Genomic DNA, 16,935 nt, shown 5'->3' with positions numbered 1-16,935 from the left:
AGTAGTGGTGGAGGTTTTACTGTGGGCAGGGACAAAGATGGGTGGGTTATGATGTCACTGAGAAGGCTGTCATGAATATTAATTAGCTGATGATTGACATGGTATTGAGTGGGAATTTATTAGGGCTATAGGCAGGTACTCAGATCTTTGAGGCGAAAAAGGCACATTTACCTGTTTTGAAGTAATATCAGGAGTGAAAATCATTGCGAATATAGCCTGGATAAGAAATGTGTTTTTAATGTGAGCCTGAAGAGGTGGATATTTTAATATCAGACTGAGGTGGATATTTTAATGCCGACTAACATTGGCAGACTGGGCTGAAAGTGCTGGCACCCTTGGGCGGTGGCGGGGCTTCCGGGGGCCACATATAAATTTTTATCAGCTTAGCTCTTGAATATTAATTATGTGATGTAACATTGACCTAATAATCCTATCTGATTTAAGGAAATACAGATAAGTGGGCTCTACTTCTTTCATATTACTTAAGTCCTTTGTTGATGGCAAAAAAAAAAAAAAAAAATATATATATATATATATATATGTATATTTGCATTCATGCATTTAGCAGACACTTTTATCCAAAGCGACTTACATTCAAGTTACAGTTAAAAAAAAAAAATGTATCAGCTCTTGCTTTCCCTGGGAATCAAACCCATGATGCTTTTGGCGCTGTTAGCACCATGTTCTACTATTTGAGCTACAGCAAAGCTCGGATGTGTGTGTGTGTGTGTGTATATGTATACGTATATGTATGTATATACATGTGTATATTTAAATATTTTTTATAATAGTATATATATAATATAATAATTATAAGAATATATATTTAATTATAGATAATAAAAATATTCATAAACGTCTTTATTAATAATAATAATAATAGTATTAATAATAAAATTCTATTTTTATTAGTTTTTTTTTGTTTTTGTTTTTTACATATGTATAAAAATAGAATCTTATAGAATATCATTGTAAACTGTGTGGTGAGGAAGGTTATAGGTATAGGAATAGGTTTTTTATTTTGCTGCTAAGGTTCAATAAAATCCTTGAGATTTTAGCCTTCAGAAATGTTTGACATGATGATGTATGCAGTCTGAGTAAGTTTTCTCTGTAGAAAATATACAAAGACAGAGTTCAGACACATAGAAGACAGAAAGCAATATTTTTCCTTTGTGAAACATCAGAAAACACCAGGTCCATCTTTCTTGCACTTTGATGTGGAAGCTTGCCACATAAAATAAAAGATTTATTTTATCTTTTTCATTCATGTGTCTTTTTACGCCACAAAAAGTTGAGTTGTCAGTCATGGCCGTTTAGTAATTTTTTGCTCAAAATGAAAGTAATGACTTGCACAAACAAGAACGCAAGCATCTCAGTCGATAGAGGACAGAAAGAGAAGCGCGCATCTTGATCAATACTTCATTCCTGACTCCAGTAACACTGTCTCATGGATGCACTCAGCTGAGCCTGAACTGAGCAGAGATCAGAGGAATTCAATCAGCGCCGGTCAGGCCCGCGGAATGCCCAGCTCCAGAGTCATTGCGGCAATCATTAGAAGTCTCTGGAGATCAGCTGCCCTCTGCCTCCTGTCACCCTGAATCCTCACTGCACATTTTAACTATCATGACCTCCGAATAAAATTCACAGGACGAAACGTCTCTACTGTCCGTTAAGGGTGGGAGGGGCTTCACTTGTGAACTTTGGGGGGCAAAATTGGGGCTAGGGTGAAGGAGGTACGGACTAGTTCCCAAAAGATTCCACCCTCCCTGCAAATCACTCTCCAAAGCCATACCTCCTCCAAAACACATGATGTGAAAATACATATGTTGACAGGCAGGTAGGACAGCCTATCGTAGCCCTTGGACTGAGGGATATGATTGCACAAACATTTTGCACAATTGCAAATGATGATTGCACAAACATTCCACAGACGATATAAATACATTTAAACTTCATAACTTAGTGATTGCTTTTGGGATGTGAAGAGACTTCCAACCAGCATAACAAAAAAAAAATTACATTTAGATGTTTCTTTAGATCAACTTGGCTGCTCAGATAAACATTGGGAAGGTCATTCCACAATCTCACTGACCTTGAGGGAATGATTCTCTGAGTGAAGATAGAGCTGTAAAGAACCCCTGCAGAAACCGGGCCTGGTCTGAATCAAAGGTATCTGGTATTAGTCTAGGTATTGGGTCTTAATCCGGATCATTTTCTGTTTACCGGTCGGGGTCTCGAAGACATTGGCCTACAACTCTGGTCTAGACAATACAACAGTTTTGCAGCAGGTCTGCTGATTTTGGATTCATCTGCAAGACCAGGTGGTCTTCATAAAGTTGTCACAGACTGTCCTGGAAGGTATTATATGTTTGTGAGGATAACTGAATGGTGATGTTGAGCTGAGATGCTGAAGAAGCCTCTGTGTTTTCTGCAATAATTAAAGGCAACATAGAAGCTTCTTACTGAGCAGTTACGCTAGAGCTTCAACTATTTTGTAGTTTTACTTTGATAAAAGAATCTTGTGTTCCAAATAATGTATTTTCTTGAAACACCCAATTAGCTGAAGACTAAAAAAAGACTGAAAAGTGTATTTGCTGAATGGCAAAAGGGCTGGTTCACACTGCAGCGTATGACCAAGAATGCTTGAGCATACTGGAGCAGTCCATCTAAATGATGCTTAAAGAGACCATACACATTTTTATTTTGTGTATGAGTGTGTCCTGTTTAATTGTATTTTTCCTGAGCAAAAAATTATGATTGTCTTACATTTTTACCATGATTTACAGAAGGCACCCACTAAAATGTTATTTAGTGTATAGTTCATATAACAAAAAAATCTTGTCAGGCATATTTAGAACAAAAATCATTAGATGATTTTAAAAGTCTGTGTTTAAGGATCACAGTACAGCCCGCAAAAACTAATTCACTGTCATTTTAAATGATCGATCCCTCAAACCACTTGATTTTACCCATTTGTCAGCAAGAAACTTTTAATTGTTTAAAATATTATAAAATTCAGTACTACTTATTCTTTTATAGAGTGAATAACATCAAATCAGTCACATTACTTGCATTCAACATGCTTTCTATGTATATAAAACACTTTTCTAAATTTAATTTGATGCTGACACCTAAATGGGACGTCTCGTCTCTACTGATGATGAGCATTTCTTCTTCCATGAAAGAAAATCTCCTCAATGCATCATCCTCGTTATAATCAATATACAAAAAACATCTTGTCCATTCCTTGTGGCTGCCTTCACCATGTTATGAATTTTAAAACAGAGCTTTATGGAGGTTTAGGGACAATTTATGCTTTCACTTCCTAGGGAAATGATACAAGAATGTTCCTCTTATGCAGAGTCGGCATTAGTCGTAAAGCTTCATAAATGTTGATTAGTTGTCTTTATGATGCCAGCACTTTGCATGATGGCAGCTTGCAGTATTAAACTATTCCCCTTTCTCTGTCTATTACCATAGTAATCTCACTTTACAAAAACTTAGAGATTTTTGCTTACATATTCACAAGTTTGACTGATGCAGGTACACAGTCCGTTAGTTGTTTTTGCCACTGCCTTTGAGCTGAATTGCATGTAAAATAGTTGCATAATTTGGCTCTTTGAGTATCTATCTGGACATTAGTGATTTCAAACATTTATACTGCAGAGCCTGAGGGAACTGCTGCAGCTCGGGCTGAATATATCACTTTTTATGTGAGAAAGGACAGAGCAAATGAGCAGAAAGCAGAATGAGTTTTGATAGCCTCTGATGTGGTTTTTAGTGTATAATATATCAATGATCATTATTGAGAACGGCACTATATAAAACACAGAAAACTAATACATCTACCCGAGCTGCTATAAATTGAAAATAAACATTCTGTCATCTCTTATGTTCATATTTATCCATCAAAATGAATACTGATGCTCTGAATACAGTCGGTTCGTCTAGAAGTCTACTGTATTTGTTTTTTTAACATCCTCTTATATTACAGCAGCATTCAGGTGGACACAACAATATAACAAGAGACGTCTTCAGAATAATGCAGGTGTCTGACAAGGGAGAAATTGAAATTTATGGTTGCTGTTGTTATATGCATTTTGGATTCCTGTCTCCTTTAAGATTAATGAATCTCCTCCAATAAACACCATACCAAAAGGCATCTGCTAAACATCCATCTTAAAAGTTTCATCCAGGTTTCATTGGTAAATTATAATTTTATGTTAAGATGAACTCCTATATATGTGTGTGTGTGTGAGTGTGTGTGTGTGTGTGTGTGTGTGTGTATTATTATTATATAATCTTATATCACATACCATTTTGATATTCTGTGAATACAAACAAATAATTCAAATCGAAGTTGTGCATCAATTAATTGAAATGGACCGTTTCAACCGACTCGTACAAATGAATCAGTCTCACCAGCTGTAACATCCTTTAAATTAGAGAAACTAATAAAACTCTTATACACCAACATGGTCTTGTTAACCAAGGAAATTCTGGTGTTTATGCTTGTTCAGATTCCTATAGGGACGCCAGCACATCTGCATTAAAAACACAGCATATACTGTACTGGTGAAGATCAATGCTTGTATGTTCAGCGGATCAATCACTTCCAGCAGTAGTGAATCCTTCATTGAGAAAAGCTTCCTCCTGCTTCATACGTGCTGTACGGCCAGTGTTACATGCTTTATTCATACAGTACATGGCAGAATGTTCTAGAAACATGCTTATCAGATGTACACGACATGGCAGCATTGAAATGTATCCTGACAGAATCAGTTCCTCCCAAGAGAGCATCCTGAAGCCTGAGCTCTTTGAAACAATAATATGCTATCATATTTATAATATACAGTGCCCTCCAAAGGTTTGGAAACGCCCTAGGCAAACTGGGGTTTTGGACAATACCTGTACAAATCTTTATCCTATTTTGTGATGAATTTAAATATTAAATTTAAAAAATAATGCATTCAGAATACAGAAAGCCTTGCTGAAGAAAAATCATCTTAAACCTGCTAAGACCAGCAAACCATTTTAGACACTTTTATTTTTCATCAGCGAGTTACTAGAACTCTTTATAAAACTGGATTCTCATTTGTCTGTTGTGTACCAGTGTTGGTAACCAAACAGCTGTTGATAGCCATTGACTTCCATAGAAATAATGCTATGGAAAACTTTAAAATATCTTAAAAATATATTTTGGGTGAACTATCCCTTTAATTGACAATCCATCAGTAAACTATAAATGTGCCCTATTATGTTTTTTTTCTTCTATGGAACAGAAAATAATATACTTTGAAGAGCAAGAAAAGTCAACAAATCAACACTGAACCTGACTGCTGAATTTACTTTGAGGAAACTGGCTTAAAGAATTAAATAATGTGTACTAATAACTTCTGAGTGAATCTGACTTAAAATGACTGTTAATAAACTTACTATTTAAGTTCAATGCACCAAATTCATTCAATTCATTTGAAATAATTGTAATATCAGTTGCTGTCCAGTCCAATTACTCCAATAAATTGTTAAATTAAGTAGTTTTTATTTGCTAAATTAGAAAAAGCAAATAACACAAGTCCATTCTTTTTCTGTTTTATATGTTTTTATATTGACATTTTAAAATACAATATAATCTAGTATTATAAAAAATACACTTCAACATTACAAATCAATCACTTGCTAACTGGAGATTTAGTATACCTTGGGAAGTCCATGTTACACAACAACAGTTGCTGGACCCCATTGATTTACATATTATGGAAAAAATACTTTGAAAGTCAAAGGGCACCGGAAACTATTTGGTTACTCATTCTTCAAAATATCTTCTTTTTTGTTTAACAGAAGAAACAAACTCACAGAGGTTTGGAAGTAAATGATGACAGAATTTTCATTGGTCATGGTCAAATGTTTTTGGATCACCCTAGTTAATTAACAGCAAATAAATTCACCATGACAAGAAAAAAAAATATGCATGCATACACATACTGCACCGGATGTAGTAATATGTGTGTGTTTCTGATGATGATAATGCTGATGAGTCTCAAGAGACTAAACGCAACAGCTGCAGGAGTGAGTTGATTTGGGTCCCATCAGTTCAGCTGCATGTGCAGAGACTGCATTAGACACTAGAGCGATTTATCCTCATCATCCAGAGACAGGTGCTTTGGTTTCTGTGCCTCAATCATAAAGCAATTGTACATGTACTTTATATGCAATAAATCGGTACATGTGAGGGTTGTGGATAGTTTCATTGAATCAGTATACTATGATTATATAATTCCTCTGTGTAATTGGCATAATAAAACACTTTGCAGAAGCTTTGATCAGAGTAAAATCATTTGAAGGGCTATTTTGTAAATTTGCTAGATTATGGAGGCACCAAAGATTTCCCAATGGTACATCTTACCCCAACTCTTTTTCCCAAAGTGCTCTATTGCTCTATACATCTTCATTTTTTGTGCATGTCTTCATCATGCATCTCACAGTATTCCCAATATACCCTCTGAACTCTTCATTCTCATCCTTGGATCTGATCTTTGGTTCAGAGAACCTTGTTGAAATACATTGCATCATCAATTGAAACCAGACCCTTGATTTTCTCCGGCTGTATTGAGAAACTTGGAAAGAGGTTTTTTCTGACTCATAAACTCAGAATAGTAGTCTATATCTCCCACCACTGCGGTCTGGACTCTGGAGGGCCACTGCATTAACGCGTCAGACAGGTCAAGGAATAAACATTGGCCTTTTGAATCAGACTGCCGATTCTGAGATGAGTCAATCCTGAGATGCACATCCTGAGAGTGTGCAATGATCTGTGTTTAACGGTATATAAGTAGTTGCTGAAGAGCAATGGGCCGTTTTTTTCTGCATGGCATTAAAACTGCTGGTGTAGCACTGTCTGTCAAGACCATGCTAGAGAGAGGAAATTTATTACGGCCTTTGGTTTTATGGTACCAAATCAATAACACAACTAGCAATATTGTGGAAGGACATGCAGAACTGTGGCCAAGAATACAAGATGGCGGGAAATGTTCTGTTATTTCATGTGAGTGGCATACTGACGAGGAAGGAGGGAACTTAAAGAAGAGTGAAGCTGAAAGGATATGGATTCTGATAAAGGAAGCAAAGCACTTATTCTGTTTTTGACGTTAAGGGGGACTTAAATTTTCAGGGTAAATTGCCATTTAACGAATAACATTGGACTTTGGTTACCCAGAAGAAAATGTAATTTTTCAACATTTTGAAAAATGTAATTTTTCAACATGCTCTTTGCTCTGGTGTATTCTTACACATTTAAATGTATATACACTGTTTGAGCTACAAAGTCACATTTGGCAGCTGTAAAGTCACAATTGAGCAAAGTAAAGTCATAACTGCAAAATAAAAATTCACAACTTTTCACAAAAATTTTCCAACTATACAATCGTCTTTTGCTTTTGATACAAATGACTTTTTTTCTTCCATACTGCATTTTGTGTATTCAATATAATTCAATATACCTGTTGTCGTTAAAAACAATTTAGCTTTTAATTTGGAACCCTCCTTCCCCCCCCTTCACTCTTTCTTTTATTTGTTGTTTGAATTTCGATTTTCTATTTAATTAAAAATATATATATTTCTTTTTTGTTTTAATGTCCTATACTATTCTTCATTAATGCATTTTCTAGTTAGAAGGATTATAATTCCATTTTTTTTCAGAGAGAGAACAATATGTATTCAATGTATTGAAAAAAAATGAAACCTTATTTTCTACTGATATCATCTACTTTATTTAAATTGAATGTTATATATTTAATTAATGGGGGGGAAAACAAGAATTTTTTTTATCAAAATGCTAATTTGTAAAATAATTTCAACTGTACAATCGTCTTTAGCTTTTAATACAAATGACTATTTTAGATTTCTTCCATATTGAATTTTGTACATTCAGTATAATTTAAAACTGTTTCCCAACCGCCGCGTGACAGGTTGTCGGGTGTGCAATGAAATTAGGTTGCGAGAGTCTTTATTTCTCAATAATGAGAAATAAAGATAAAAAGTTACAATTGTGATATCTAATGTCAAAATGAAGAGAAACGATGTTGTATTTATGAGAAAAAAGATAAAAAGTCACACTTGTGATATCTTAAGTAATAATTTTGACAACGAGAAATGAAGATAAAAACTCACAAATGTGCGATCTAAGGTTGCAGTTGCGAGTAATAAAGATGCATTTATGAGAAATTCAGATTAAAAAGTCTGTCAGACCTAAAGACACAATTATGAGAAATAAAGATAAAAAGCAAAAATTGTGAGAACTAAAGTCACAATTATGGGAAATAAAGCTGCAATTATGTGAAATTAATATAAAAAGCAACAACTATGAGGACTGAAGTCCCAATTACGAGAAATAAAGCTGCAATTATGTGAAATAAAGATCAAAAATCAAAGGTCACAATTACAAGTAATAAAGAAATTCGGATAAAAGTCAAAATTGTAAGACCTAAAGTCACAACTATGGGAAATAAAGATAAAGAGTAGCAATTGTGAGATCAATAAAGTTACAAGTTGTGAGCTCTAATGTTGCTATTGTGAGTCACATCGTGACCGCAAAGTCTAATAATTTAATGACCATGTTGTCTTTCTGTTGCCTCCTTTGTCTTCAGAATCGCTTCCACTTGCAGATGACAACCCGTATTCCCCCATCGGGACTGGTGGAGCTGCTTCTAGCCGTCCTGCAGCGCAGTGGCTGGGAAGAGAGCATGGCGGTGCTTTGCCAAGGCTGGGAGGACGCTGATCTTCTGGATCTCCTGAAACTCCAAGGCCGCTCCGGCTGGGGACCCTCACACTGGCACCTGCGGGCCGCTCTGAACCTCTCCCACAGCACACCTCACATGGCTAATATTTCTGACTTCTTGTCTGAGCACTTTAATCAGGACCTTTCTCCACCCGCCTCTGTCCTGCTTTTCGGGGCTGACCCGGAGTGTGCCTCTTCTGTTCTGCGCAGTGCACACGACCTGGGGCTGACTTTGCCCACTGTACATTGGATTATGGGACATCCCCTAAGCCCAGACGCCCTTCATTCTATTGGTCTGCCTTTAGGACTGTTGGCCTACGGAGAGGTCGACCGCAAACCGCTGGACTACTACATCCGTGATGCCCTGCAGTTGGTCAACCAAGCTGTTACTGCAGCCTCGGTTGTACGGCCGGATCTAGCCCTCATCCAAAATATGGTAAACTGTTTTGACAAACCCAACAAACACGAGCTACCCTCATCAGGACAGTATATTGCCAGGTAAATCCATATTCTCTTATTGTATCAATCCGCTCAGTGCATTCTCTGTTAAAAAGGTGTGTTTTGTTTTGGGTGCAGGTCCACAACAAACTGTTCTTTTTTTTTTAGATTTTATTTTTGATGTTTTTGCCTGTAATTTGATAGGAGAGTGTAGTGAGGACAGGAAACGCAGTGGAAGAGTGAGAGGGGGATGGGATTGGGAAATGTCCGTGAGCCGGGTCTCAAATTTGGGACACCCTAAGCACAACGGAGCTGTATGTCGACGTGCTGCCCCACGAGGTTATCGGCACCGACCGAACTTCGTAAAAATAACAGTCTAAAAATAACACTCGCCAAGCACCAAATGTGAATTAACATAAACGTTGGAGAATATACAAAACTGCATTAATTGTCAGTTCGCCTTTAACATGTTTATTAATTTTGACATTTCCTGAGAACACAATGCGGTTTAGCACAATTATCAGATTGCAAAAATTGCATTGTAACTACATAAATATGTAATCTGAGGTGCTGAGTTTGAGTCATTTATAACATGCTTTTGAAAATGCAATGTGCATCAAACGTGTTCTTCAGTTTGTAATGAGAATGGTTAATAAATGATTTGTCAACAAATGAGAAGCATTTCCAAAGAGAAGCATCCATGTGGTTTGGCGCAAAATTAAAGCTTTTTTAATGAAAGCCAAAAAAAAACAATCATACATATTAGTATTGTAAATGTATTGTTGATATAGATTATTATTATATAAATTTAAATTAACACATCATGGAATACTTTACAGTTCAGTGGTATAGTAATATTTATTGAATTGTAAAATTTTTATTATTTGATTAAATAAGTAAATAAATTCTACTCACTGTGCACTTACACTACACACTATACTCATAGAGTGTATGCATTCATTTCAAATGGTAAACATACAGTTTGAAGCATTTGCTGTTATCCATTTCCCCCTCCACAAAGCAATTTATTATATTCCATAAAGTATCCAATATTGTTGTTTCAGTTAAAAAAGTCTTGGTACTCATCCTGGTACTCTTAGAACACACTATTCACATTACGTTTACAACAAAATTGCATAAAACAGTGCATAGTTGTGTGAAATGGAAACAACATGACTATGCTAGTCTACAGGCTACTGTAGCATCAAAATGACACCATCCCAGACCACCATATAAATTAATCTATTTATTCATAGATTCTTTGAAAAAATTACATGCTTTATTCATACGCTGCTGAACATTTTTTGAAACACGCTTCTCAAATGTAGCTGTCAACATCAACAGCCACTACACCCTGACTGAAAAGACTGTTCAGTTTAATTAGTTTTAAATGATATTTTGTGAAACAATCTGTTTCAATACATCTGTTTAGCTTTTGAATTTAGGGAAGCTTGTAGTCAGAACAGGGTGTATGCATTAGTGTACGGCACACTCACAAAGCAAGGGGCCTTCTTACAGCATTATGAGCTTATTAAATTATGAATTAAATTAGAAGTGATCTCTCTTTAAGGAATCCACATCAAAGTGGAACATATAAGAAATATAAATATAAAACAAATATAAAAAGACTTTTTAAAGCTATGTACATCTGAAACTAAATAATTATATAAACAGTTAGTGCTTTTCCACCATCAGGCTGAATGGTTACAGATGCTGAGTTGTGCCGTTTTGTACCAAGCCAGCTTTAATACAGTTCTAATATCTTTTTCAACTGAACTGTGAAATCGGTGTTAAAATACATGTAACCAATTATGGGTTACTAAAGCCACTGCTTGTGGAATGTTAGAGTTTTTATCCAAAGCGACTTACAATTGGGGAATGCAAAAAGAGATTCATCTTGAAGAGGCAATCAGACAGAGGAAGTGCTCGTAACACCAAGTCTCAGTCATTGTTCAAATAAGTACAAGCTAGTAAGCGGAGAGAAAGATAGAGGGAAAGAGTACGTTTTTTTTTTTTTTTAGTCAAGTACTGATGAAAGAGATGAGTTTTCAGTTGTTGCTTGAAGATTGACAGGGATCCAGCATTCCGGATAGGGGTGGGAAGATTATTCCACCAGCCAGGAATGGTGAACGAGAATGTTCTGGAGAGTGATTTTGAGCCTCTCTGTGATGGTACCACAAGGCATCGCTCACTAGCAGATCTCAGACTTCTGTAGGGGATGTAGGTTCGTAAAAATGAGTGGAAGTAGGAGGGTGCTGAGCCTGTGGTAGTTCTGTATGCAAGCATCAGTGTCTTGAACTTGAAGAGAGGTGTAACATGCGCTCTTTTGGGCTCGTTGAAGATCAGTCGTGCCGCTGCATTCTGAATCATTTGTAGAGGTTTGATTGTGATTGATGGCAGACCAGCCAGAAGAGCATTGCAGTAGTCCAGTCTAGAAACGACAAGGGCCTGGACAAGAAGTTGTGCAGAATCCTTTGTCAGAAAGGGCCTCATCTTTATGATGTTGTGTAGAGCAAACCTGCAGGATCGAGCAGTCTTCGCAATGTGCTCTTTGAAGTAGGGCTGCAGCTATCGATTCTTTTTGTAATCGATTAATCCAGCACTTAATCGATCGATTAATCGAGTAATCGGATAAAACTTTTTTTGTGTTTTTAAACAACCAAAACAAATAATGCATAACGAAAATGATGTGGCTGTAAAATGATCAAGCATTTGGCTTTTATTTCTCAAAAAAAAAAAAATATTTATTCAAACTTCAACATTTGAACAGTGCATGACTGAGCTGGGTGAACAAAGCTGTCCATACTCCGTTGTGAAGTGCTGAGAGGGAGAAAAAGAGGAAAAGCAATTTAGCTTATTAAAATGCACAACAGGTTTCCCCATACACAAAATAAATATGTTTTCACAATATATCTGAAATATATTTGCATTGTTGTTCACTTATATTTATCATTTTGAAATATATTCTGAAATATAACTAAAATATATTTATTGGGCCAATTTCGAATATTTGCATATATTCCAAAAATATATATTTCAGATATATTGTGAAAACATATTTCAAATATATTTATTTTGTGTATGGGTCATGCTGTAATCTAGCCCTGAAAGTATATAGTATGTTTCATCGTAAAAGCCATTCACAACTTTTTTGACAGTAAATTGTTTCCATTGGTTAGTTGCCTTATACCACAGCTGTTAAATAATGTACGTTTATCATGTAAGGGATAAACCATGACGGCCAGTGCAATTCTATGAAAATATACCACACCTCCACGGCACGTCGTGACCGCATCACACATCACAACGTCGTGCGGTATATTTTCATTAAATTGCACTGGCCGTTGTGGTTTATCCCTTACATAATTAACGTACATTATTTAACAGCCTTCCTCTCGACTAGCAATCACATTGATTTAACGCTACATTGAATTTATTACCTTGTCTCGGGTGACGGTCCTCCGGTCTTTGAGTAGAGTGGATGCTTTCTGTTTAGATGCTGTAGCATGGACGACGTGCTGTTGTGGTATGCTAGCTCGATATTGCAATATACACACACCACGGCGTTCTCTTTACTTTTCAATTTGAAATGATCCCAAACCTTGGACATTCTGTCGTTTTCTCTTGTTTGAGTCTTCTCTTTGCTCATTGTTACCGCTCCCATCTTCCATTTTGCTGCCCGCGCTCTCAAATCAAAACACCGCTAACGACTTGCGTCTCCTTCCGCTTTTTGGGTGACGTAAGCGCGTTGTGTCATACAAAAAATAATAATTGCGAAAGAACGTGATGTGAGCTTTAAAATTATTTAAAAGAGGCTTCGAGGCAGAGGAATTTGCCTCGATAATTTTTTGTAATCGAGTTACTCGAGTTACTCGAGGAATCGTTGCAGCCCTACTTTGAAGGTCAGCTGCTCATCAAAGATTACACCAAGATTTCTGACCGAAGTTGATGGGGTAATCATTGATGAGCCTAACTGAATCGTGAAGTCATGCTGTAGAGTCGGAGTGGCAGGGAAGACCAGAAGTTCCGTCTTTGCCAGGTTGAGCTGTAGGTGATGTTCTTTCATCCATGGCGAGATGTCTGCCAGGCAGCCTGAGATCCGTGCAGCTACCGTTGGGTCATCTGGTTGAAAAGAGAGATAGAGCTGCGTGTCATCGGCATAGCAGTGATAGGAGAAGCCATGTGCATGCATGATGGGACCCAGCGATGTAGTGTATGTGGAGAAGAGGATGTGGTTTGGATACCTCCCCTCCCCAGGCCACCCTGAAAGATCTACTGGTGAGATAGGAGTCAAACCAGCGAAGTGGAATCCCAGTGATGCCCAGTGATGAGAGGGTAGACAGGAGAATCTGATGATTGACAGTATCAAAAGCAGCAGAAAGATCCAGCAGAATGAGAACTGATGATTTGGAATCGGCCTTTGCAATTCGCAGGGCTTCAGTGACTGAGAGTAGCACAGTCTCTGTTGAATAGCCACTCCTGAAACCTGACTGTTTAGCATCCAGTTTGTTGTACTGTGAAAGAAACCGTGAGAGCTGGTTGAAGACAACTCATTTGAGTGTTTTCCCTACGAATAGAAGGAGAGAGACAGGTCTGTAGTTTTCTAAAAGAGAAGTGTTTAATGTAGGTTTTTTGATCAGTGGGGTTACCTGAGCCTGCTTGAATGTTGTGGGAAAGATGCCTGTGAGGAGAGATGTGTTGATAATGTGTGTGAGTGCCGGTAAGAGTGTGGGAGAGATTGTTTGGAGAAGGTGTGAGGGGATTGAGTCGAGAGGACATGTTGTAGGATGGCTGGAGAGGAGAAGTTTGGATACTTCTGCCTCGGTGAGGGGACAGAAAGAGAAGATGGGAGTTAGAGCAGTGGATGTGGTTGATTGGAGGTCCTGTGGAGTTGAGAACTGGTTACTGATTGTTCTAGTTTTGTCTGTGAAAAAAGAGGCAAAGTCGTCAGCGGTTATCGAAGTGGTGGGAGGTGGAGGAGGGGGACAGAGGAGAGAATTAAATGTTCTGAACAGATGTCTGGAGCGCTGTTGATCTTGTTGTGGAAATGTGAGGATTTGGCAGTGTGGACTTCAGTAGAGAAAGATGAAAGCAAAGACTGATACCTACTCAGGTCCAACGGATTTTCTCTCTGCCACTCTGAGTTTGGTCCGATTCTCACGAAGAACATCGGATAACCAGGGGTTAGAAGGGGCAGCCTGTGCTAGCCTGGAGGAGAGAGGACAGATGTCATCTAGACAAGAGGTTAAGGTAGAACATAAAGTGTCAGTAACTGCATTCATATCCAGAGAAGAGAAATGGGTAGGAGAGGGAAGAGAGGAGGATACTACAGAGGAAAGAAGTGAGGGGGAAAGGGAGCGTAGGTTGTGTCTGAAAGTAACCGGTAAGGGAGGTGGTGGCACCTGGGTAGCAAAATGTAAAGTAAATGTAATGAAGAAATGGTCAGAGATATGTAGTGGTTGTACCAGAATGTTATCTGTAGTACAATTGCGTGTGTAAATTAAGACAAGTTGGTTGCCTGACTTGTGCGTGCTAGTAGTGATGAGGCGTTTGAGATCAAATGAAGCTAGGAGTGAATGGAAGTCTGTAGCATAAGGCCTGTCTAGGTGAATGTTGAAATCGCCAAAGACTAAGAGTGGAGTGCCATCCTCCATGAAAGAGGACAGCACTCCGTCCAGCTCATCTTGGAAGGTTGCTAGTATGCTAGTTGCTAGGAAGGTAATCTTACTGAACTGTGTTCTAATGGAACTACAACTGACACTGTGCTCAGAATCAGAATGATTGTTTAATGCAGGGGTTTTCAACCTGTGGGGCGCCAGCACCTGTCAAGGGGGGCGCGAGCATCAATTAATTCAGAGACATTGCCTTGAAGATTTACGAATACGAGCTTTCAAATCTTCAGCCATCCGCTAGGGGGCAATCAGACTCCCGCTGTTAGGCGACAGTGAGAATGGTGTAAAATAAATTACGGTTAGTCATGTCAGAAATCCAACCATTGGCATGTTGTTATCTCAGAAACGGGCTCAGCCATCACACTGAATCAGGTAAGCTGGTTATATGTGTATGTTTCTTAATGCTACGCACTGGAAATGCAGCAAACAATATGTGAATGATGTTCGCGCACTTTGGGCTCGCGCGTGGGGGGGGGGGGATTGGTGTTGGGGGGGGGGAGCGAGTGAAATTAGACAAACTTGGGGGGGCGCATGTCCTAAAAGGTTGAAAACCCCTGGTTTAATGTGTCACATGCTCAAATGTGATAATGAAAGTTGCATGTTGATTGATACAATAGAGCACCAGTATTAAAAAAAATAAAAAATTGCCTGTGCCGATATTTCTGAAAAAATTATATTACAGTTCATTGCTTCTTGACACATTCAAAGTTAAATATCCAGTGAGTAGCATTAAAAGCGTGTTCAGTTTTATCCAAAACAGAAGAATGAGGCAACATTTTATTACGTTAGTATAGTTGTATGTATCGTAGCAGTTCAGAAATGAAATGAATGTCTAGTGAGTGTCGCTTATACAGTAGGTTACTGCTCAAACACATTCTAAACCTAAGATAAAAACACATTTGCTTAAGTAACCTTGCTATTTCACCACACTACTCCAAGTCTTTAAGCTTTTTTTAATCATGACTCGTACCCAAGAGCGCCGCATCACAAGTGCAGTGCTGTACCAGGGGAGCTATCGAGCAATTTTACTGTCAGAAAATCCATTACTATAGAGTTGATTATGTGATCAAACATCAAAATGTATCAGCACAAAGAAATCATGCATTATATGGTAAAAGTGTTTTGAGGTCATAACATAGCATTGTGCAAGAGACTGTCTTTATTATTTTATAATTTGCACCTTTCATCATAATTTGTGTGAGCAGGAATAAACCTGTTGGTGTTTCACTACCACTGGTGATCATTTCAGCTGGAAACTGCAGTAAGCTGTGTGTTTTTGGAGTTCATGTTTTTTCCAGTAAGCCAACACTGTATAAAAAAAGTGCAGTACTGTGAAAGTACATGTAAGTGCGAAATTCAAAATACAAGTAAAAATTCCTTCATTTGAATACAGTACATTGTGCCCTATTATTACAGGATTTTTTTGTTTGTTTTTTACAGCGTACTGTATGTTGGCTTTACTGTGACAAGTCAGATATCTACAGAGCATAAAATAGCTAACAACCTTCTACCCTACAAATTTAGGGTATTGTTCGAAAATTGTTTTGAAATGTTTCTAAAATGTTGAAATGGTTAGCTTTTTTGTTGTGGTTATAACATTATTTAAAAATTTCTTAGAACATTTGACTAACTTTTTCACCCAAAATATAACATTGTATATATCCATTTATTTTTATATTTTAAGAACCTCATGTTTTGTGGTGTGGACTCTAAGAGTTGCTATTTGTGTGCTATAAATTAACTGCTTTTTCAAAATGGATTGGAATTTCATACATAAATAATTGGATAGACAAATTAGATTCTCGAAATTCATCAATAATAGCTAAATAGGAATAAAACCATCACATTTGCTTTATTATTTGTCACATATTTTGAGAGACTAAATTGCTCTGATGTTTTATTCTAAACACTCATCTGTAGAACATTATACCATCTGGATGAAATGTCCCAGACAGCTAGTGTCATGCTTAAGGACAGGCGCACGGCCACTTTCTCATGCAGCAGCAAATTACTGGTGTTTGCCCAGACACTCAGCTGGAATGCAGACAT

General features: G+C 37.5%; 1 protein-coding gene across 1 annotated transcript in view; it reads left to right on the top strand.

The window, feature by feature from the left end:
- Positions 1-16,935, top strand: part of grin3bb (glutamate receptor, ionotropic, N-methyl-D-aspartate 3Bb) — a gene marked incomplete at its 5' end in the record, with an annotated part of 83,717 nt that overhangs the window by 36,756 nt on the left and 30,026 nt on the right. Inside the window, one exon of the mRNA XM_079393247.1 lies at positions 8,646-9,274. Coding sequence (XP_079249373.1) covers positions 8,646-9,274 — 629 coding nt within the window. The remainder of the gene's footprint in view (positions 1-8,645; positions 9,275-16,935) is intronic.

Source organism: Barbus barbus, assembly GCF_936440315.1.
Source record: "Barbus barbus genome assembly, chromosome: 35".
NCBI lineage: Eukaryota > Metazoa > Chordata > Actinopteri > Cypriniformes > Cyprinidae > Barbus > Barbus barbus.
This window is presented reverse-complemented; position numbering and strand designations above follow the sequence as displayed.